The sequence below is a fragment of the Neofelis nebulosa genome, chromosome 2, assembly GCF_028018385.1.
Source record: "Neofelis nebulosa isolate mNeoNeb1 chromosome 2, mNeoNeb1.pri, whole genome shotgun sequence".
Lineage (NCBI taxonomy): Eukaryota > Metazoa > Chordata > Mammalia > Carnivora > Felidae > Neofelis > Neofelis nebulosa.
In genome coordinates, this window is record NC_080783.1 from 188,767,979 (window position 1) to 188,792,312 (window position 24,334).

The following is a 24,334-nucleotide window of genomic DNA, read 5'->3' on the forward strand; positions in this document are numbered from 1 at the left end:
TTCTCTCACCTGTCAGATTCATGGATTGGAGTGCATGCTTTTTCTGGGCCTTTTTAGTTCCGATTGTGAATGAGCAAGGAAAGGGGTGGGAGGGTTTGGGAGAGAGGATGAAGATAATGCATATTAAGCATAAGAATGTTCAGGGGTGCCTGGGTGGCTCAGTTAGTTGGGCATCTGACTTCAGCTCGGGTCATGACCTCCCGGTTTGTGAGTTCAAGCCCCGCATCAGGTGCTGTGCTGGCAGAGCACAGCCTGCTTCAGATCCTCTGTCCCCCTTTCTCTGCCCCTCCCCACCCCCACACACATACACGCTCTTTCTCTCAAAAAGAAATAAACGTTTAAAAAAGCATTTAAAAAAAGAATGTTCAATCCTATAAATGGGATTTGCATTTCTTTCACGGATTGGGTGACAAGCAGTGTTAAGGTCACTTGAGGTTTAGGAGGAGGTAGGGCCTAGGGTTGGAGGTCTGTATGAGAGGTTTCATTGCATCACAGGACCCACCACGTCACACTCCTTTCAAGGGATCACTCTGTTCCCAGTCCTAACGCCCAAATGGATACACTTGCACCATGGAATTTTGACCCCGTGGACAGAAACAACTGGAAGGAAGAAGGGGGACCTGACTAGAGGGCTGCCAGGCAACCAATGACATGGAGGGAAAAGTTGAGACAAGCCAAACCAGATCGTCACACTTGGGAACTTGAAGTGAGGGACACTGGGAAACATGGTAGGAAAATGGAGGCAAAGGAATTATGGTAGGGAGAAGTCCAGAGATCTGAACCTGTTTAAGCCAGTGGCTAAAAAAGGGAAAGGAAAGGAAATGAGTTAATAGCAGGCAGAATGAAGTGAAGCAAAGTTGGATAGTAATTGAGTTGTGGAGTTAGTATTGAGATGTGAATGTAAAAGTCCATTTCCAACTTTTGCTGCTGGTGGTTCTCAAGGTTCCCAGAGTCAGAGGGTGAGATCAGAGACTCGAAATTAGTAAGAACTTGGTTTATTAAAAGTGTACTGCTGGAAAGAGAGAGCAGCATGCTCACCAACCGGGAATTGAGGATTGTCACATCAGTTTATGAACACATCAAAATTATAGACTTCGGGGCGCCTGGGTGGCGCAGTCGGTTAAGCGTCCGACTTCAGCCAGGTCACGATCTCGCGGTCCATGAGTTCGAGCCCCGCGTCGGGCTCTGGGCTGATGGCTCGGAGCCTGGAGCCTGTTTCCGATTCTGTGTCTCCCTCTCTCTCTGCCCCTCCCCCGTTCATGCTCTGTCTCTCTCTGTCCCAAAAATAAATAAAAAACGTTGAAAAAAAATTAAAAAAAACAAAAACAAAATTATAGACTTCTAAGCTACTAACACTGAGTTTAGCAAGGTCACAGGATACAAAGCCAATATTCTCAATTCAATCCAATTTCTATATACTAGCAATAAGCCACTGGAAACAAAGTTTTAAAATGTCTTTTATGGGTGCCTGGGGGGCTCAGTCGGCTAAGTGTCCAACTCTTGGTTTCAGCTCAGGTCATGATCTCACAGTTTCTTGAGTTCGAGCCCTGCGTCAGGCACTGGGCTGACAGCATGGATCCTGCTTGGGATTCTCTCTCTCCCTCTCTCTGCTCCTCCCCAACTCACACTGTCTCTGTCTCTCTCAAAATAAATAATTAAACTTAAAAAATTAAAATAAAACATCTTTTAAAATTGCATCAAAGGGTGCCTGGGTGGTTCAGTCGGTAGAGTGACTCTTGATCTCGAGGTTGTGAAATCAAGCCCCACACTGGGTATAGAGACACTTAAAAATAAAATCTTAGGGGCTCCTGGGAGGCTCAGTTGATTAAGCACCTAACTTTGGCTCAGGTCATGATCTCACAGTTTGTGAGTTTGAGCCCTGCTGTCAGTGCAGAGCCTGTTTTGTATCCTCTGTCTTTCTCTCTCTGCCCCTCCCCTGCTTGTGCTCTGTCTGTCTGTCTCTCTCTCTGTCTCTCAAAAATAAATAAATATTTAAAAAATTAAAATAAATAAACAAAATCTTAAAAATACATAAAACTAAAAAATAAAATTGCATCAAAAAATCAAATAGTGATACATTTAACAGAATAAATGCAAGATGTATGTATTAGTTATCTACTGCTGTGTAACAAATTATCCCAAACTTAGTAGCTTAAAACAGGAAACATTTGCTACTGCAGTTTCCATGGATCAGGAATTCAAGAGCAGTTTACCTGCATGGCTCTGGCTCAGTGTCTCTCGTAGGTTGCAACCCAGATGTTGGCCAGAGCTGTGGTCATCTGAAGGCTTGATGTGGCTGTTAGCAGGAAACCTCTGTTGCTCATCACATGGAACTCTCCATAGGGCTGCTTACAACATACCAGCTGGCTTCTCCCAGTGTGAATGATCTAAGAGAGAAAGGGCAATTCAATTGGAATGCCCCAGTGTTTTTTTATGACCTAGTCTCCAGAGCCCCACACTGTCACTTCTGCCTTATTGTATCATTTGAACAAGTCAAGCCATCACATCTAGCCCTTACTCAAGGGGAGAATTAGTCTCCAATTTTGAAATGGAGGTATATCAAATAATTTCTGAACATATTTTCAATTTTAATTTTTTTATTTTTTTAAGTTTATTTATTTATTTTGAAAGAGAATGCGCAAGAGTACAGGAGAGGGTCAGAGAGGAAGAGAGAATCCCAAGTAGGCTTCGCACTGTCAATGCAGAGCCCAATGCAGGGCTCAAACCGATGAACCGTGAGATCATGACCTGAGCTGAAGTCCAGAGTTGGACACTTAACTGACTGAGCCCCCCGGGCGCCCCTGAGCATATTTTTAAAACCACCGCAACCAGTACATTGAAAACAACAAAACGCTGTGAATAAAACTTTGCAAAGATAAAGTATGTTTGTAGATGAGAATACCTGTATTGTATTGTATAGATCTTAGACTGATCTATAGATTCAATACAATCTCAATCAAAACACCAGCAAGATGTTTTTGTAGAAATTAACAAATTGATTCCAAAGTTACAAAAATGTGAAGGTCTTAAGACAACCAAAACAATTTTGTAAAGTAAGAACAAAGTTTCAGTATTATGCTATCTGATTTCAAGACTTAATATAAAGCTACAGTAATCAAGACAGTGCAGTATTGATGTAAAGATAGACATAAAAATCAGTGGAATAAACAGAGAGTCCAGAAATAGACCTACAGTTAACGTAGTCAATCAATTTTTTATAAAGGGGTCAAGATAATTCAATGGGGGAAGGATAGATGGCCTTTTCAACAAATGGGGCTAAAACAATTAAGTATCTGCATGCAACAAAATGAATCTCGACCATCACATCAAATGCAAGAATCAACTCAAAATACGTCATAGAAATTGTAAGAATTTATGCTATACAGCTTCTAGAAGAGAATGTAGAAGAAAATAATTTTTTTGTTGGTTTAGGTCAGTGTTTCTTAACCTGGGAAAGGCTCCCCTCCCCCCACCCCCGAAACATTTGGCAATGTCTGAAGACATTTTTGGTTGTCACAACTGGAGGGGTGATGCTACTAAGTTAGTGGGTAAAGGGCAGGAAAGCTACTAAATATTCTGCGATACACAGACAGCCTCCCCCTACAAAGAATTATCTGACCCAGAACAACAATTGTACTGGAATTAAGAAACCCTGAGCTAAGCAAAAGTTTCTTAGATAGGACACAAAACTCAGAAACCATAAAAGAAAATGAAAAACTTCTGCTCTTTAAAAGACATCATTAAAAAGGCAAAGGCAAGGCACAAATGGGTGAAAGCATTTGCAAAACACTTATCAGATAAGGGATTAGCCAGAATACATAGAATTCTGACAACTCAAAGTAGGAAGGCAACCAACTATTTTAATAGAAAAAAGATTTGATTAGACACTTCACCAAAGAAGATACATAAACAGCCAAAACACACATAAGGAGATACTCGTATCTTGACGTCATTAGTCATCAGAGAAACCCAAACTTAAATCACAATGAAATGCCACTCCACATCCACTAGAATGACTAAAAATAAAAAAATAAAATAGAAAAATTGACCATGCCAATGGTAACGAGGATGTGGACAACTATAACTCCCCTATAATGCTGGTGGGAATGAAAAATGGTCCAACTTTGGAAAACAGTCTGGCAGTTCCTTGTAAAATAAATACGCACTTACATTACACCCATGCCATCCCATTCCTACATGTTTGCCCAAGAGATATTTACCGAGAGATATTTATCGAGGGACATATAAGTGAATGTCCATGGCAACTCTGTTCACCATAGCCAAAAGCTGAAGAGAATCCAAATGCCAATTAGCTGGTAAGTGAGTTAATCGTCTGTCGTATATCCACAGAATGGAATTTACTCAGCATACTACTGCTATTGTGATATATACACAATAATATGGATGAATCTCAAAATCATTATGCTGGCTGACGGAAGCCAGACACAAGAGAATGCATATTAGATGATTCCGTTTATAAGAAATCCTGGAAATTCACAATTATGATGACAGAAAGCAGATCAGTAGTTGCCAGAGGCTGAGAGGAGGGGGAAGGGATTGACTTCAAAGGGTACAGGGAACTTTTAGGGTGATAGAAATGCTTTCTATCTCAATACATACATTGAGGTATAGATATATGTATATCTATATATATATGGGGGCTATGCAACTATACATTTGTCAATCATATTTTACACTAGAAACTGGAGAATTTTATTGCGTGTAATTTGTGTCTAAATAAAACCTATTTTTTAAAAATACAGGCTTCTTTTTAGACACAAAGCCACCTCCAAGATTGGCCTTGTGGTCAGCAGTGTAGGAGGGGCCTCAGAGCACCAAGGTAGGAAAAATGAAATCTTAGGAAGTTTAGCCAAAGGGGAAAGGCACTGAGCACTTTCGTGAGCAAAATTTTTTAATTTGAAAGGAGTTCTAATATTATACATTTGAAAGGATTTACTATTTTTGTCCAGTATCATATATATGAGTTACAGTATTTGTCCGGTGGAGATTGCTACTAAAGATCTATAAAGGGGGCGCCTGGGTGGCTCAGTTGGTTAAGCATCTGACTTCAGCTCAGGTCATGATCTCATGGTTCATGAGTTTGAGTCCCGCTTTGGGTAAGCTTGAGCCCTAGGTGAGCCCTAGGTGAGCCCCACTTCTCTCCCTCTCTCTCTTTCTGTCCCTTGCTCACTTGCGCCCTCTCTCTTTCAAAAAAAAAAAAATCTATAAAGGGATCACAGTTTGTCCAGAGAACAAATCATTTCAGGATCTCTGTTAGTGGAGATGATTGATTTTAGACCCTGACATGAAGTTCCGCTGATTAGACAGAGGCTGCATCCCTCATCTTTAGGGACCTACCTCCATCTGGACCTCCTGAGGCCCAGCACTGGAGGATCTTTGTAAGAATATTCGTGGGGGGCACCTGAGTGGTTCAGTCGGTTAAGCATCCAACTTCAGCTCAGGTCATGATCTTGCAGTTTGTGGGTCCGATCCCCACATCGGATTCTGCACTGCTGGTGTGGAGCCTGCTTGGGATTCTCTCTCTCTTTCTCCCTTTCTCTCTGCCCATTCCCCACTTGCATGCTCTCTCTCTCTCTCAAAATAAATAAATTAACTTAAAAAGTAAAAAGGATATTCCTGGGACTTCGCTTAGCACACCATACATACTCTCATACTAATGCCCCTTCGTCCTTTGTTTCTTGCCATTAAAAGCTCTTCGCTAGAAAAGGATCAGAGTTGTAGTTTATGACTAAGGATTGGGTTAAGATTATATTTAGGGTTCTGGTCATGGAAAACCTAACTCCTATTGCTCCTACAAGTGTATCTAACACATAGGGAGAGATTAGTATATGTTGTTCAAATAAATGGATGAATGAAAACTGGTTTAAACAGAAGGAATCTGTTAGTTGGCTTCCGGTGTCTCAAACATCAACGAGAATGGGGAAGAGGGTGCTCTCTATCTCTCTGCCCTGACCTCTGTCTGCAGTGCCATTCGAAAACTTCCCACCACCCACCACCAGTCTGCCAAGAGCCTCCTTGTGCCTCCCTGCAGTGTTCCATAAAAGGGGGGTCTCCTGGTAGCACCCATGGAGAAGAGAGGCCGCTTCTCCTTCTCAGGAGTAACAGAAGAAATCTTGCTTTTCACTGGCTCTGATGTGCTTTGGGGCCAAACCTGGACAATGGCTGTGGATATATGGACTGGCTAAAACCAATCAGAACCTGTTGTTGGTGTGGGGAGTGAGCAACTTCCTGCAAAGAGGGAGAATGGGTGTTTGAACTGTCACAAGGATGTCTAGATTAGAGCTCCCAAAAGGCTCCAGCTTAGACTGAGCAGGAAAAAGGTTGAGTTGTGTTTTTTTAGACCCAGATAAGGAGGAAAAAGCATAACACTTTGTGTCTTGCATTCCACTTTTCAGGACTTTCCCTGAGAACCTAAAATCACCTACCTAAAAACTGTTTTTCTTGGTGTTCTTTGCTCAGAGGAGTATAAGACCACATGTAAATATGCAGGGTTGGGGGAGGGGGAACAAATGTTTATGCACATATTGAATTACGGTAGTAAAAACACTGTCTTCATATGGATAAAAATATGGAAAAACTAAATATTATGAGATGTGCTAGGATACTTAATGATATACAAGAGACGGAAAACAATTTAAATGTTTCAACGCTGTTCTCCACAAATATCACAATGTTTGCATAATCATAAGAACAAATCAAACAGAGTTTGGATTAGGTTAGGAGCAAATGCTGGGGCTGGGATTCAGTGAGATGACATTTCCTTGGAGAAGTGATTTAACCTCTCTGAGCTTCAGTTTCCTCAGATGTAAAAGAGATCATAGTAACAGCACCACCTCACAAGGCTGTTGTGAGGCTTAAGCGAAAACTCCATTCATACATTTTTTAAGTGTTTATTTATTTATTTTGAGAGAGATAGTGTGAGTGGGGGAGGGGTAAAAAGAGAGGGAGACAGAGAATCCCAAGCAGGCTCCGTACCGTTAGTGCAGAGCCTGACATGGGGTTCGATCCCACGAACCATGAAATCATGACCTGAGCTGAAATCAAGAGCCATATGCTTAAACGACTGAGCCACCCAGGCGCCCCAAACTCCCTGGTGGTTGGGAGGAAGACACGGTGACGGATGCTGTGTAAGGACCAGCCTGGCTATGACCGTGCATAACTAGCATCAGAGTTTTCAGACAGCTTTATTGAGGTATAACTGACGTACAAGAAACAGCACATGCTTAAATGATACAATCTGACAAGTTTTGACACATGTATACGCACTTGAAACTCTGGCCACCACCAAGATAATGCACATTATCTATCACCTCCGAAAGGTCTTCATCCCCTTGGTCATCCTCCTTGTCATCCCTCCGCCACCCTCCATCCCAGATAACCATGGGTCTGCTTTCTGTCAACGCAGATTAGTTTGCATTTCCGAGAATTTCATAAACATGGAATCACATGCATTATGTATGCTCTCTCTCTTTTCTGGCTTCTTTCATTCAACTGGCTTTGACATTTGTCCATGTTGCTGCATGCATTACTAGCTCATGCTTTTTCGTTGCTGAGTAGCGCCCCATTGTATGGCTATATCACAATTTGTTTCTTTAGTCACCTGTCAGCGAGCATGTAGATCGTTTCCAGTCTTCGGCTATTACAAATAGAGCTGTTACGGCCTTTTACCTACAAGTCTTTGGGTGAACATACTCTCCCCTCCATGTTGGGTAAATACCTACCAGTGGGACTGCTGGATTGTAATGTAAGTGTATATATCTTTACAAGAAACTTCCTGGCGGTAAATGTGGCATTCCAACTGCACGCTTTGCGGGTGGAGCCATGCCCGAGTCCATCCTCACCAGAGCTTGGAGCCAGGGGCAGGTCAGACCCCATGCAGACTTCGGTTCCCCAGGATGGGGGCAGATGGTCATTGGACTCAAGATGAGTCTGAGGGGAGCCTCATCTGAAGACGGACGAAGCATGAGCAAGAAAGTAGCCCCAGGTGCCTCCGCAGCCCATCTTCACAGGTAGCCATAGAAGGGAAGTGGTTCATGACATAAAGGAACTGGAGGCAGGAGTCCTCTGCTCTTTGCCTTGTAGACTCTTCCTTCAGGACCAGGGCTCTGACACCCTGCCTGGCTCCTGGGAACTCTTTTCCGGGGCTGGACTTTGCCCTGATTCCTGCATGCAGGCTGGAGTCCTGCTGTGGACCTCCCAAGTCTCTAGACCCAGACCCAGCTGCATCTGCTGACCTTGAGCCTACCCCAGCCCAAAGGCCAAGAGTTCCTAGAGCTCCTGCCTGCCTCAGTCTGTCTTTGACCTCAAGCCCTAAAAACGCCCAGTTGCCTGATGGGGCCAGCTCTGCAGCCTGTCTGCCCCACGCTGACCTCGGTTCTTATGCCCAGAGGTGCTCACACCTGCTGAGCCACCCACCTGTCCTGCCCTAGTTAGGCCTTGGCTTCTCCCACCTGGACTATGTGTTGTCCTCTCCTGGCTGCTCTGCCTGGCCTTTCCTGCTCCAGCCCATTCCCCCAAACCAGCTGCCACATGTTGTCATTCAAAGACACAAATCTGACCATGTCCCTCCCCAGCTCACAATCCTCCAATGGCTCCCCATTGCCTATGGTGGAAAGTTCTAGTTCCTTAGCCCAGCATTCAAGGCCCTCCATGGACCACCCCTCTGACCTCTCCAGGCTCCACTCCCTCTGTCCCTTGAGCCTTCCTTGTGCTCTAGCCATTGCAAACCATCTTTCACTGCCTTGATGCTTGCTGTTCCCACTGTATGCTACACTCTCTTTAAGTTCCTGTTCCTTCACCAAGAATCAGCCCTCCTTTGGTTCCTCCCTGGGTTTTTGGCACCCTGAGCAAAACTCCATGGTGGCAATAGTCACATTGTATTACCGTTGTCCCATTGTTGTTTGTTTACCCACTCAGCTGGCAATTCCACGAGAGGCTCTCATCTGCCTATGGCTTCATCCTGTGTCTGGCACGTGGCACCTATATGTTGAATGAATGAGGGAAGAAATGAATGAATGGCAGAGTGAGTGAGTGGGACAGTGACATCGCAGCACCCACACTGGTGACAGCTTGGGTGGGGGTTGGAGCAGGCAAGGGATTGTGATGAACCAGAAGGACTGAATAAAGGCACGAAGACGCAAGGAGATGGCTCTGGCGGGGGGCAAGGAAGTTGTTGCAACAAGGTTCTCCCCCCATCTCTCTGCGTGGGTCCATCCTGTACCCAGGCTGCGTGCTCTGAAATCCCCAGAATCCCTGTCATTTCCTCGTGTTTGTTATTTCTGCTACCCCTGTGAGGAAATGCTCCTTGACCCTGCCCTTGAGAAGAGTTGCTCAGGACTTACCGAAGGCTGTTGGCTTCTTTGTGGGCTGGGGGGTGAGGTGGAGGCTGCACAGCTCACCCCTCCCCTGGGCACCAGGACCTGCCTGGCAGAGGCACCATGGGGAGAGCCTGAGAGTTGGGCAGGCAAGGCCTGAGCCATCTGGGAGAGGAGGTGGGGCCTGTGGGAGAGAAGAATCAGGAAGCCACGGAGTCTGGAGGCTGGGCCACTGGGCGCTGCTGCTGTCTCTGTCTGAGCCCCCCGGGTGGGTTTCCTGTCCCAGTTCTCTTGTACTTAGCCACATTCCTAATGACGAAGCACACCATGCTCCGCCAGCTAAGGGAGCCAGGGCTGATGGAAAGTTCTGTAGGGGGAACGCAGAGTGTCTGCTTTATTCACCACTGTACCTCCAGGACCCAAAACCTCGCCTGGCACATGTGAGGGAGCTCAAGAACTGTGTCTGGTGAACGGACAGATGGATGGATGGACAGAGGGAAGGAAAGTTGTCCTGCTTGGGGGCCAGGGGAGTAGCATCTCCGGGGTCTATCCCTGGTGGCAAATGTGGCCATCAGAATGTGGGACTCTCTTGGAGAGGGGGAGGGGGTGAGGAGACTAAGTCAGGGATTGCTTGTATTACCTCCCCACCTTCTCAAGATCTCTGCTCAGATCTTAGAGGTCTGGGATTGGTATTTCAGTGAGGCCTATCCCTGCTTAGAGGTAGCCTCCTCCGCAGAGCAGGGGGTTCTCATACCTGGTTGGGCACCAGAATTTCCTAGGGAGCCTAGGTCCTACCTGACACCTACTACTCAGCATATTGCTGGGTGGAACCACAAAAATCTGTGTTTTTCTAAAGTATTCTGGGTGATTCTGCCACATGGACAACAGGCATAGGAACTAATGAAACGGCTCTGTGGTTCCCAGACACGCTCAGGCTCTCTCACCGCTGAGCCCTTCCTCAAATTCATCTCTCTACCTGCTCCCTCCTCTACCTGGGGAACTTCTGTACATCCTTTCACGCCCAGAAAACGCCACTTCCCCAGGAAGCCTTCCACACCCTTCTCCTACCCAGCCAGGCAGAACTTTTATCTCCTTCCTGTGAATTTCACAACACCTGTCACTCTGCTCGGTAATTATCTAATAATGGCTGCGCCAGTTTGCACCAGCAGCCTTGGTAAATCCTTCCAAACATCCTTGGAGGTAAGTGATGATCATGATGATGATGACAGTGGAAGCAAAGGCTGATTAGGGGAAAAGCCTGCTTGAAGCCATTAAATCCTCACAACAGCCAGGTGAGGGGGGTACTATTACTAGCAGGCCCATCATACAGATGAGGAAACTGAGACCCAGAGAGGCAAACGCCCTTGCGCTGGGTCACCCTGGAAGTGGCAGAGCCGAGATCTACTCCCGGCACTGCTCCAGATCGCGCCAGATTGCACAGTCTTACCCACCACACTTCAGCCCTTTTACAAATAAGGACTGAGGCTCAGGGAAATATTGCCCCCAAACTCACCACTTTTTTTTTTATATATATGTAATAATTTTTTTCCAAACTCCCCATTTCCATAAGTAGCACACACATTATTTACACCCAGGAGCCCTGATTCCCGAGCTCCACACTCCCACATGGCCCCTTTTTAAACATGTTGGTAAGGAATCCATAGGCCAAGCCCCATTCTAGGCTCCCTTTCTCATCCCATGACCCCCCCAGAGACCAGCCCTCTCCTCTTTCTGGCCTGGCCTGCCCTCTAAGCTCATTCCCATTCATCCTGCCCCACCTTGAGTTCCCTGGAAGGAACACCCAGCCCTGGCTGAGTCCACTTCAGCTGGCAGGCTGAAGTCCGTTCATTGCTGGCAAGTTTTTCTCCATTACTTCCCCATACAGCAATCTGGACTGAGTAGGCTGAGTCTGTAGAGGAAACAAGCCTCCTCCTCTCCCTGGGCCTCAGTTTCTCCATCTGTAAGGCAAACAGTGGTTGCCTTCCAGGGCTGAGAAGAGGCTCTGGTGATCAGAAGACAAGATGCTTTGCAAATACTGGTGGTGGTCCAGCCCCGAGTACCTCACTCCAGTGAGCATGCAACTCAGCACTGTTGCCCTGGCAGGTCACCGACCTTCCCTGTGCCCCAGCACCCCATCCAATGAATGGGATCACAAGAAGACCTTTGCACAGAATCACCATGGGAATTGAACGCGGAAAGGCAGTAGGTACATATAAAGGGCGCCTAACACAGGCATAATACCTCCCTAGGTAATTGGTAGCAGTTACTAAGTGAAGGGCCCTGCCTCCTTCTGAGGGAAGAGTGGAACAAAATAGAATCACAGCTGTGAAGTCAAGCACCCTTTTGGAGAACTCCAGCAGTAAACTTGGCTCTCCGTGGTGGGTCCCCAGCCCAGCCATCCCACCCACTGAGAATGCTCTACTGGTCCAGCTGGGTGACAGCAGGGTTTTAAAATCATACTCATGTTTTCCAGTTCTGCTACTTATTAGCTGCACGATTGGGGGCAAGTTATTTCCCTTCTCTGGGCCTCATTTTGCCACATCTGTAAAGTGGGCAGGACACTCCCAACCTTTGAGGATCCCGTGAAAGTTACAGGTATCAGGCAAGAGAAAGAACATAATCCTTAAAGCTCTATTACCCCCACATTCTAGATGAAGATTCTAGATGAAGAAACTGAGGCTCAGAAAGGCTCCATTGCTTGCTGGCTCGAGTCCAGGACCCTTGCTACCACACAGGAAGGTGTCCCCCAGTTCATGAGTTTTTGAGGCCATGAGGAATGGCTCTGGCTGTTCAAGGCCAAGGACGCAGGGTCCCGCTTTATATGCCTCTCCTTACAACTCTCATTAGTCATAGCCAGCCAGGTCCAGACCTAACTATTAGGCCCTCCAGAGTGGGTCAGAGGGGAAAGAGCCAGACCCAAGATGGGTGTGGCAGTGTGGCAGGTGAGGCCATGTGCCCTGTGACTACCGGAAGACCCGCAGACACCAGACCGGAAAGCAGAGCACTTGTCCCGATCGACCGCACAGCGGGGACACAGTGACCTCATCTCCACTGTCAGGAGCTCAGCTGTCAGCACTGTGTTCCTTTTTACAGCCTGAGTCAGCGGACAGAAACACATTGCATCGCACTGGCTTTGTGTCCACTGATTTTAGACACAAAAGGGCCTAAAGGGCCACTTCTGAGTAAATGACAAGAACTCTCCTTAAGCCTCTGGGTGAGGCCACTTTTAATTTTCTCTCTTCTGGAGACGATGAGATACTATTTTTCACCGATCCAATGGACAAAGACAAAAAAGACAGACCACACCCAGTATTGGCAGAGGACTGTGAGAAGGGCAGGTCCCTTTACACTGGTAGAAGTGCAATGCATACCATGTTTTTGACGGGTGACTTGGCAACGCTTTAAAAATTCCTGTCCTTTGACCTCATAATCCCTCTCTTGAAAGGATTCATACCTAGTTCTTGGTACAAAGTTGATCTTCATAGAGTTGTTCACAACTGCCCTCAAATGAAAGCCACCTAAATATTTATCAATGGGAGATTGGTTAAACCAATGATAGTCTATCAGTCAACCATTAAAAGTCAAGCTGGGAAGAATATTCACTTACTGAGAAAGTGCTCCTTATAGATTAGACAACAAAGCAAATTATATTCGGAACAATTTGCATTGATACGAGCAGGCTTGATACGTTTTCCCACATTGGGGTTTGCCCACTTGGAATACTCCCTGTTAGCCCCAGACACAAGGTTGTAAGGAAGCCCAGGCTACTGGAGACAGAGGAGAGTGTGACACCACGTGCAGAGACCGGCCCGCACCAAGTATCCCACTGAATGCACCTGCATGAGGAAATTCAGCTGCACCACAGGGAGCAGAATTGCTGAATCCACAAAATCAGGAGAAATCACGTATCATTGCCGTTTAAAGCCACTCAGCTTGGAGTGGCTTAGATAGTGGAAACACCCCAGTGTTTTCATTTCCTAGATTTTTGAAATGTATGTAGACCCGTAGAACAGAGCACCTGTGACTGAGCACCCAGCTCCCATGTGTGCCACCTGACAGAAGAGCCTTGGCTGAGCCCAGTTATTGAGTATCTACCACTGGCCCATCACTGCGTGGCTTTCGCAAACACCATCATGCACGAGATGGTTAGTAAATATTTATGGAATAAGTGAATAAATGTCTTAGCACACACTGCAGCCCTGTGAAGTAAGAGCACCTTCATTATGACTCAACTGATATTCATTCTTTAGGGAAAAAAATCAGAAAAATGCAGATATTACAAAAGAAGAAAATAAAAATTACCCCTAAGTCTACTACTCGTCATTTCAATTAATATTTAGCCTACATTTGTGTATAGAGATTCATTTACATTACATATGATATTTACTTTTAAAAATGGCATAAACATGCTTGTTCTGTAACCTGTTTTGTTCATCCAAAAAAACCCTCTTGACTTTCTTTCCATGTCAATGACGGTATATGTCCATTAAACAACATTTTTTTTTTTAACGTTTATTTATTTTTTTGAGACAGAGAGAGACAGAGCATGAACAGGGGAGGGGCAGAGAGAGAGGGAGACACAGAATCTGAAACGGGCTCCAGGCTCTGAGCTGTCAGCACAGCGCGGGGCTCGAACCCACAGACCATGAGATCATGACCTGAGCCGAAGTCGGACGCTTAACCGACTGAGCCACCCAGGCGCCCCTAAACAACATTTTTAATGGGTGCACATATTTGCCTGTGTGCCTCCATCAGGCATCACACATCTTCCTCCGCCCCACCCCCACACAGAGGTGAGCCCTGCCAGCCTGGTATGTGCTCTATGACCCCATCACCTGACTATAGCCAATCGGACCCAAGATAAACATCTCACCCAAACTGGGCTGATATGCTTCTCTTGTCTACAAACTTAGAACCAGGACCAGGAGACAGTCAAATCAGCCTGAGGGTCGTTGAAATGGTCCCACGCATATTCTGGCATAATCTGCCTTGTGGAGACATGCCTGTCTGGGCAGAGAAAGAAGAATAAAGCAGGGATGAGCGACACAGACCATCCCTGTGGCAGCCTCCACGCTGATGGCACAGCTTTGTCAGCATCCAACTGCCTTTCTGCCCCTGGTTTGTGAGGCACCTCTGTATCCTTCAATAAATTCTCCTTTGTTGGCTGAAATTGGCTTAAATATATTGATACTTGCACCCAAAAAATCCTAACAATGATTACTCTAAGGGTATAAGAAAGATGGGACTCTCAGGCACAGAGGACCTCCCAGGCCTCTGGGAACCAGTGAAAAGAAGAACAAGCCAAGATAGAAGAATATCGCCCCAGCACCTGCTATAAGCAAGGCTCTACCAGCCACCTTCCAGTACCAGGTACACAGGATGGAATGCAAGAAGCTGCCTGAGGGCAGGGCTCCACAGCTGAGCAGTCAAGACCCTCTCTTTATGCCATGGCCTGCACCTTCCAGCCTCAGCAGCAAACATCTATTGGGCACCTGCCATCTGCAGGTCACAGTGTTCAAGGCATAGATGCCCACAGATGCGTGGAGTTCTGTGCACGACTCCGGACAAGTCATTTCTACCTCTCTGGGCCTCAGTCTTCTCATCTGTACATAGGTTGACATGTGCAACCTGAACATCTTTCCAGCTCTCATACCCCTAAATCTAAGCCAGGGTCCCGGTCCCAGTGCTCCAGGAAGAAAGTACATATAACAAGCCCTAGCAGTGGCATCGCACCCTCCGAACACCTTCACTCATGGTCTCCTGGAATCCTGCTAACGGCCCCACAAGTCAGGGCTCATTAGGCCAATTTTAGGGTTGTGGAAACGGGAGACTCAGAGAGAGAGAGAGATGAAGCAACCTGCCTGAGGGCACACAGCTGCTGAATGGAAGAACTGGAGCCAAGTGCTCCCCTGGGAGAAGGAACAAATTACCCGAACTTTTATTATCATAATTTTAAAGATGAGAAAAATTTATATGAGGTACCCAGACCAGTCAGATTCATAGAGACCCAAAGTAATATGGTGGTTGCCAGGGGCTGGGGGTAAGGTGATGGGGGTGACTGTTCAATGGGTAAGGAGTTTCACTTCGGGAGGATGAAAAAGTTCTGGGGATGGATGGTGGTGATGGTTGCACAACAGTGTGAATGCACTTAATGCCACCGGACTATACCCTTAAAAGCGGCTAAAATGGTAAATTTCATGTTGTATATATTTTACCATGATTTTTTTTTTTTTTTAATGGAAAAGTGAGGTCTAGCAAGATCAACAGAATGGGTGTAGAGCAGTTTATGAGAGTTCTAGGAACAGACTGGGTTCAGTTCTCAGATCTGCCACTTGTTTACTTGCTTGACCTGGAGCACATTACTCGAGAAATGTGCCTTGGTTAACTTCTTTGTGAAATGGAGTGGGTCTGGGATTGGTTATAAGAATTAAAGAAGATAATTCCACGCTGAGCACTTAGCCATGTGCCTGGCACACAGCAAATTGTCCATACACATGACTTCTTTTTTTTTTTTAAGTTTATTTATTTTGAGAGAAAGATAGAAAGCAAGTGGGGGGAGGGTCAGAGAGAGAGAGAGAGAGAGAGAGAGAGAGAATCCCAAGCAGGCTCCACACTGTCAGCACAGAGCCAGATGCAGGGGTCGAAGCCACAAACCGTGAGATCATGACCTGAGCCGAAATCAAGAGTTGGACCCTTAACCGACTGAGCCACCCAGGCGCCCCCCGCATGACTTTTTCTTATGACAAGGCCTCTCAACCCAGAGTCAGGAGGGCCTTGGAGGGTACCTGTTACAAGCTCCTCGTTACAAAATGGAAGAGACTGAGGCTTAGAAAGGGACAGTGACTGGCCTGAAGTCACCCAGCAGACCCATAACACAGCCCAGCATGGCGGAACCACCAACCCTCTCTGAGTCCTCTGTCTCCAGCCAGCCCACGACACTTTTCCTTTTTTTAGAACTAAACTTCCATGGATTTGGGGCATTCATTTCAAGCCTCATGGAGGAAGGGAGGGTTTCTCTGGGGCGCCCAACTGGTTTTCACTCTCCCCCTTCTAAAGCATGAGTCAGCTCTGGTATAAACGGTGTGAGTCAGCCAGCAACTCCTGATGAATGTGCGTGTGACTGCCAGGTGGCATCCAGGTGGGGGCTGGGGGAGGGGGGTGAGCACAGCGTGACACCTGCTGTGTCGAGGCTGCTTGCTTGGGGAATGAGCTGTCTGGATCCCAATCGCCGCACGGTGGTATTCGGCCGTTAAGAAGCCCAGGTTTCATACCTTCGATTTGCTACCAGATCCCGCCTCTGGTGTGGCGTCTGACTCCTGTGCGTCTCCGTCTCCTCAACCGCACTGTGGAAATCTGAATAAATCTAGTCTTGCCCTCAGCACAAGGTGTGAGGAGGATGCAAGGAATGATGCGTGGGAAGGTATCTTACACACTTAAAAAAAGTTGCATCAGCATAAAGGGCAATGTCATTTTTCAGGAGAAACAAGTCTCCAAGAACAAAAGAGACCCCGGTCAGGCTGTTTGTTTTTCCCATCAGTCCTTGGGCTTCTCAGGGTCGCTGAGACGCTCCAGTCTTCTTGCTGGTCCTACCTTAGGGTGCCAGATTAATTCCTCAGACGCAACCTTAACAGAGAGTCTACTGGGCACGAGGCCCAGGGACAAGCTGATGAACCCTCCTCAGTGGCCCCCATAGGGTCAAGACTGTTCTGAGCTCCATTTTACAGAGACAAAACTGAGGCTCACAGAGAGAACACAACGTGTCAAATATGGTACCACTGGCCGGATGGAGCTGAGCCATAAGGCCAACTTCAGGACTGTTCCAGTACTCTCCCTGTCTGTGGGCTTGAGGAGGAAAGCCCTCGTGGCTGCATCAGGTCCCCTCCTTCTAACTCCAGAGACCCCCAGAAAACAATACGTGGAACTCCAAAGAGGTAGATTCCTGCCACCCTGACGTAAATCCAGCTTTGAGAACGTAAAACACAGTTATCACTTTTCAACTATTTATTATATGCCGGTCACCCGACAATCATTTTCTCACTTCCTATTCTCAATTGGTCTTTGAGGTACGTACTAATATTCCTCTCATTTTACAGTTGGGGAAATCGAGACTCAGAAAGCCTAAGTAATATGCCCAAAGACACACAGCTAGCAGATCTGTCTCCAATACCTGTGCTCTCCCTACCACATATCACTGACAGACTCCTCACTCATTCATTCATTCTTTGCTTCATTTATTTATTAAACATTTACAGCCTCTTCCTTGTGCTCAGCAACTAGCTGGACAGAGAGAAGACAGAAGCCTGAGCCCCTGCCCCAAAGAGGTCATTACCTGGGGAAAGATAAGGCTCAAATCATTGTAATCTAATTGATAAGAGCCAGACCCAGGTACATGCTTGTGCTGGTGTTGGGCCAAGTACCTGAACAAGTGCTGCTTGTCAGAGTTTTTATTTTTTTCATCAAGGTGCTAGAACTCACACTTACTACCTGATCTTGGTCAAATTACTTCACTTCCCTGAATCTCGGTTGTCTCTTTAACAAATGGGAGAGGGGCACCTGGGTGTCTCAGTCGGTTAAGCCTCTGACTTCGGCTCAGGTCATGATCTCCCAGTTCATGAGTTCGAGCCCTGTGTTGGGCTCTGTGCTGACAGCTCAGAGCCTGGAGCCTACTTTGGATTCTGTGTCTCCCTCGCTCTCTGCCCCTCTCCTGCTCTCTCTGTCTCAAAAATGAACATGAAAAAAAATTTAAAAAAGAAAATGGGAGAGAAAAATATTTATCTCATCAAGTTCTTGTGGGAATTAAGTTAACTGGAATAATATTGTATTCATTCTTTCAACAACTATGTACTGAGTCCCAGCATGTGCCAGGTACTGTTCTTGGTGCTACAGATGCTAGGGCAAGTGTACTTACTTTGTTAAGTAAAAAAAGGAAAAAAATTAATCGAAGCATGATGTACATACAGAAAAGTGCAAAAATTGAAAGTGCATACAGCTCGGTGAATTTCTACAAACTGAACACACCCTGTAACTAACACCCTGATTACAAAACATTCCCAGCCGGGTCAGGGCTAGGATATAGCAAGTGAGGCGCTCACCTCCACAGTAAAATTTAAGGTGGGGTGGGGGGAGGGGTCAAAAAGTTCAGTCATCAAGATAAACAATGTTTCAATGTGGTATTTTTCAAAAACTCAAAGTTAATGCAAAAAAAATCCATGATGACAAAATATCTAAATTTTATATGAAGACGGGATTACTAATGGTACCGTGTTGAGTCATATGAAAGCTCAGGGTAAAAGGAAAATGTCAGTAATGTTGATCCTGCCTTATACCAGTCCCAGCGCTCATATCAGCTCCCCTCATAGTCACTGCCTTCCCTCCCAGGGTAACTATTATCCAGACTTCTAATCCCTCAGGTAAGTTTTGCCTGTTTCTGAATTTTGTATACATGAAATCACACTCTTTTGCATATGGCTTCTTTCACTCCACATTATGTCTGCGAGATGTAGCCATGTGTGGCATGCCTGGGAAAGATGTTTAAACAAGGGAAGGATGCAGTGGCTGGGCGTTTTAGAGAGACCACTCTGGTGGCAAGTGGGAGCATGGATACACGGGGGTTCTAGACTGTGCTGGCTCAGGGCCAGCGGGGATGAAGAGGAGGGGGTGGAGTCCAGTGATATTTTGGAAGGACAGAGTTCTTAGGACAGGATATTAGGAATGAGAGAGAAAGAGGAGTCAAGGAAGATGCTAGGTCTCTGGCTTAGGCAATCTGGTGGATAGAGGAGCCATCTCTGAGGTGGGGACCGTGTGGGGGGGGCAGGGGGGGGGAAGATGGATTTAGAGTTAAACAAAGTGAGTGCTAGGTAGGTACCTGTAGGACATTTAGAGGGCTCTCATGGAGGCAGCTGTACAGACAAGCTTGCCGCTCTGGAGAGAATGGAGAAGGAATATATTCCCTCTTTGTCCTCCAGCATTAGCGAGCAGGTGGTTGCCCCGATGAGAACGCTTGCAGAGATCCGGGGAAGGGTGCACGAAAAGATAAAGAAGGCAAACTGAAAAGTTCTCGGAGAGCGGGTGGTTTGAACAGGTGTGCAAATTAGAATGAAAATATTAAACAGAAAACTGTCCTGCTTGGCCCATCAGCCTTCCCGGAGTCCAACACCGTGTTTACCTGCAGCCTGGGAGGATTTGAGTTGCAAAACATACTAAGGATTAGGGGCGCCCCGGTCCCAGCCAGGGCCAGCCCCCCTTGCATCAGCGGAGGCTTACTCAGCAACGGTTTTTCGCCTTTTCTCCGGGCAGCTTGCCTTTAAAGGCAAAAGGAAAAAAAAAAAAAAAAAAAAACCTCTTCCCGGGCCTCCTTACTCACTCGAGGGTAGGGAGCCGCTAGGACCGCCCTGCACAGCTCCGCCCGAGCCCACGTGCGTGCTCTCAGGCACGCACCCCGGCGCCAGCAGCCGCTGGGCCACCTGGCACCGCCCCTTCAGTCCCAGAGAGCCCTTCCTCCGACTGGCTAGGGCTGGAACTGCTTGGAATCAGACCCAGAAAAAGTCGAGTTCCTTCCAGAGCTAAAGGCAGCCTCCAGGGAACAAAGCTGCCAGTGTGAGCACAGCTTGGGGTTGAGGGGGAGTGGAGGGGGCCCTAAGTCCCTCCAAGCTGAGCACCAGGACTCCACAGCCTCCTTTGCAGCCTTCTTTAAAACCATGGGGTAGGGGAGGCTTGAGGGGAACCTGAGATTTCCTTCGGTCCTTCCCCTGCTCAAAAACCCTCCATGGCTCCCCAACGCTCACTGAATAAAGTCTTAACTCCTATACCCTGGCATTTGAGGGGCTTTATGACCCCAGCTCTTCCATAGCTCCAGTTCTCCCTAACTTGATCTCCTCTCTTTCCCAAGTCCCTACGTGGCAGCCACAGGGGCTGCCTAGGAGGGTCTGTGGTTTAGGCTGCACCTTCATGACCCCTTCTGGGCATTTGCTCATGCTCTCTCTTCCCTCACATCCCAAACTTCCAGGCTCAGATGCCATTTAGGCTTTTTCTCTGGTGTTACCTCTCTGGCTGGAGTTAAATCCTGTTTTCCAGGACTCAGCCACCCCCCAAAATAAACTAGCCCACCTGAGAATCGAACCTCTGATCCAGTTAATAGCTTCTCATGAATTTACCTCTAAAAGGCAGCCTCTAGGGGGGGGGTCATAAAACTTTTACAGAGAGAGAACACCCAGAAATGGAATTTCAAGCAGATAACGGGGGTCTCTTTGGGCAGGTATGATGAAGTGGGATGAAGGTAAAGCTGTTTTTCTGGCCACTCTGCTTTGTCTTCTAATGCTACCCTGCACACAGGAAGGGGATTTGATTTGACATTATTAATTAGTACTGTTTATTTGGATAAACTTTTACACATATCCATTTTTCCTCAGGCCGATCCAGGAGGAAATTGTTATACCTATTTTACAGATATGAGTCTTGAGGCTCAGAGAGAAGGGATTTGCTCAGTGATGTTTGGCAAATAAATTGCAGAACTGGGACTCAGGAGTCTGAATCCAGAGGTCCACCATCAGTTTCTGAGTATGGTCTAGAGATTCTTTCTTCCTTTTAGCAATTACTCTCTCTCTACCTGCTGTCTTTGCACATGTTCTTCCCTCTTGCAAGAATGGCCTTCCCTATGATCCACCTGGTGAACTCATGTTCAGCCTTCTAAACCCTGCTCAGCATGCCCCCTCCCTTCCCTGAAGCTCTCTACTCCCTCTCCTTCTTCTGGGGTACAAGTTCTGTTCCTATGCACATTCTTATCCCTGTACATTCAACTTGGTATTATTGCTCTCCATTTCTCCTCTTACATCCTTTCCAGTTTAGGGGCTCCATAAAGCTAGCAACAGACACGTATGCGTCTATCCCTGGGGAAGTGACCAACACAGGGCTGGTCTAGAGAAGGAAAGGAAGCCTGATGGTGAGTGTGGCCCATGGGCTGAGTGAGACATACTCACAGCTGGGAAGAGGCATGAACAATAGACTGAATGTGCTTGGAAACAAGGAGCTATGGAGAATTTGAGCAGGGAAGTGGCAAAACCAAAAAGGTACTTAAGGAAATACTGGAAGCGTTGGCAGGAAACAGGCAGACTAGCTAGTCATCTGATCGTTCATTATCACCTGCCTTCACTCCTTCACCATGTGTCTCCACCACAGAAGCCGTCCTCAGGGTGCTCCATCTAGGGGAGGATAGGAAGGACCAGCAGCACACTAAGAAACACCAAAGGTATGGGGTGCCTGGGTGGCTCAGTCAGTTGAGCGACCTACTCCTGATTTTGGCTCGGGTCATGGTCTCATGATTCATGAGTTTGAGCCCCATGAACTCTCTCCCTCTCTCTCAAAATAAATAAACCTAAAGAAAGAAAGAAGGAAAGAAGGAGGAAGAAAAAGAAAGAAAGAAAGAAAGAAAGAAAGAAAGAAAGAAAGAAAGAAAGAAAGAAAGGAAGGAAGGAAGGAAGGAAGGAAGGAAGGAAGGAAGGAAGGAAGGAAGAAAGAAAGGAAGGAAGGAAGAAAGAAAGAAAAAGAAAGACGGGCCCAAGGGTAAAGAAGATAAAGATTCTCTCTTGGGGGACTCTGGGACACTTTCCAGAAGCCCCATTCCAGAGGTACTTTGTGCAGTCTGAAGCATTCTGGCACACTGAGGGGGGAAGTGGAGGGAATCGGGCAGAGGGAACAACCCGAGCAAGAGTAGAGATGTAGAAAATGCCGGTGTGGAGGTGAGGCAGAGCTGATAAACTAAGCAGGCTGGGCCTTGCTCCCTCTCCGGCAGCATCAGTCACACAGGGCATGACAGTGAAGGTCAGGAATGGAGGTGAGACCAGAGGAGCAGAGGCCCTGCAGACAGCAGGGAGGGAAGGAGGATGGGGTGGTACAGAAATTGAAATCAACAGGACTTGGTGGCCGCTGGTACCTGAAGAAGAGGTACCCCCAAGCTTTCCAGGCTGAGCAGCTGGTTGACCACAGAAATAGAAGCCGCCGGCAGGTGTGTGTCCAGAAGGGGCCTGCTCCCCCTTCCAGAGCTCTGGGCCCAGCCAGGGGGCCCCCTCTGCAGCAGTGGACACACAGCCCAGACAAACGAGTCCAGGAGTCATGTGGTCAGCTCAGCCTGCTCCTTTCCAGCTGAAAGTAACCTCTCTCTGTCCTTCTCCACAGGAAAAGGGACGCTCTGCCTAACCTCGGGACTTTGGATTGGGGGTCTTTGCCTTCACTGTGTCTCAAGTAAGACACAGTTTAGAAGAGGAAAGAAGGTGAAGTAATACCACTACCCCTAAGGAGGACTTGCTGTGTGTCAGCAAGCGCTGAGTACTTCATGGACTTATCTGGAAATTATAACTCTCACGACAGCACATGAGGTTGAAGGTGGTATTAATTCCGTTTTACCCGTAAGAAAACCGAGGCTCAAAGGCCAGCACGTTGCCTGGGATCATGCTAGGGCTGGTATACAATAGAGCTGGCTTAAACCCAAGGCCTCCTGTGCTCTTAGCGTTTGTATTTTTCACACTTACCTGTTGCCATAGACTCACATGTCCTGTCAGGAGTAGAGAAGACTTCATAAAGGAATGATGCGAAAGCCCAGAGAAGAGGTGGGTATGGATTTTCAGGCAGAGGGCCCAGCCCGTGCTAAAGCAAGGCTTGGCTGGCAAACAGGAATGTTGGGGGTGGACGGGGGTTAGGAGAAAATCTCGGAGCGAGACCTCCTGTAGTTAATCTAACAAATACTTAAATAGCACTTAGCACGAAACAGACACTGTTCTAAACACTTTATAAATATTAACTCAGTTAATCTTAACAAACCTATGAGGTGGCACTATTATTGTCCTTAGTTTACGGAAGTTATCTGGCGGCGGAGTAAGGACTCCACAGAGTCCTCGCTCTTAAGCGCTACCCTACGCCGCTCCCAATTTGCCGTACAGCCGGGTACCAGCTCCACCATTTTGCTAGAAGTCCCTGAGGCTCAGAGAGGTGTGCACACTTGTTTAGCGTCACACAGCGAGCGCGCTTCCTGGGACCCAGGGCACGGGCAGCGGGAGAGAACCGCCGCCAGAGCGAAGTGCGGACAGGGCGCCTTCCAGCCCTCATCCCCCGACCCCTCCCCCACCCTTGGCCCCCTCCCCGCGAGCCCCGCCCCGGACGTGCCCCAGGCCCCGCCCCCAGGCTCTGCCCACACACCCCACACACACCGGCAGCGCCAGCCAATGGCTGGGGTCCTATAAACTCTACCGTCCGCGCGCTCGAGGCAAGAAGCTAGAGGTAGCCCCGGCTAGCGCGGAGATCGTGGGCCGAGGGTCTTGGGAACGAGCTCGCCAAGGAGCAGGAGGCCAAACGACCGGAATCAGAGTCGGAGTCTCGGAACCGGAGCAGAAGCCTGAATCGGAGAGCGCCGCCCGTCCGCCCGTCACCGCCCGCGCACCCGGCGCTGCCAGAGCCTCCGGCGCAGCGCGGCCATGGAGCCTAGCAGCAAGGTGAGTCGCGCGCTCGCGGCGCGGGCCCTCCCCGCCCGGAACAAAGGCGCAGACCCCTCCGACCCTCCGCCTGCCCGAACCTCCCCCGCCGCCCCTCCGCGCTGTGCGCCCGAGGCGGGCGGCGCGCCTCTCTGAGCCTTCCTCGGCGCTGGCCTGCAGCGCCGCGCTCTGCCGGGGCAGGGGACGCGGGTGCGGATGGGTTCGGGATGTGGCGGGCGCGAGGGCGCCGCGTGCGTAGTTGGCGCCCGCATTGAGTATCTGGCTTCCTTCCGGGGGCGCCGCGCCGTCCACGCGGCCCGGCGGGGCCAAGGCACCCAGGGCCCTGGCGCGGCACGTCGCTCACGATCTCCCCGGCGGAGGCCCCGCGCCGACTCCTCCCGAGGCGGGGGAGGGGGCTCGAGCTCGGCGCCCATTGGCTGAGCGAGCCGAGCCCCCGGCCCGGCCCCGGCCCCGGCGCGCGGAGGCGGCGGGACCCGCCCCCACTCGGCAAGCTCGGAGCCGGTGCTCCCCTTTCCCGGG

The 24,334-nt window shown here is 48.1% G+C and overlaps 1 protein-coding gene and 1 long non-coding RNA gene across 3 annotated transcripts in view; one reads left to right on the forward strand and one right to left on the reverse strand.

Annotated features, from left to right (window-relative positions):
* Nucleotides 1–23,460, reverse strand: part of LOC131504889 (uncharacterized) — an 83,329-nt gene extending 59,869 nt beyond the window's left edge. Inside the window, exons 1-2 of one of the 2 annotated variants that reach the window (XR_009258177.1) lie at nucleotides 22,859–23,460; nucleotides 2,214–2,387 (exon numbers count right to left, since the gene is read on the reverse strand). This is a non-coding gene — a long non-coding RNA (uncharacterized LOC131504889). Of the gene's footprint in view, nucleotides 1–2,213; nucleotides 2,388–7,188; nucleotides 9,001–22,858 lie in introns of those variants that run through there. The other variant, XR_009258176.1, reaches the window with a different exon arrangement.
* Nucleotides 23,461–23,604: 144 nt separating this feature from the next.
* Nucleotides 23,605–24,334, forward strand: part of SLC2A1 (solute carrier family 2 member 1) — a 28,353-nt gene continuing 27,623 nt past the window's right edge. The window contains exon 1 of the mRNA XM_058717777.1: nucleotides 23,605–23,815. Coding sequence (XP_058573760.1) covers nucleotides 23,798–23,815 — 18 coding nt within the window. The 5' untranslated portion in view covers nucleotides 23,605–23,797. The remainder of the gene's footprint in view (nucleotides 23,816–24,334) is intronic.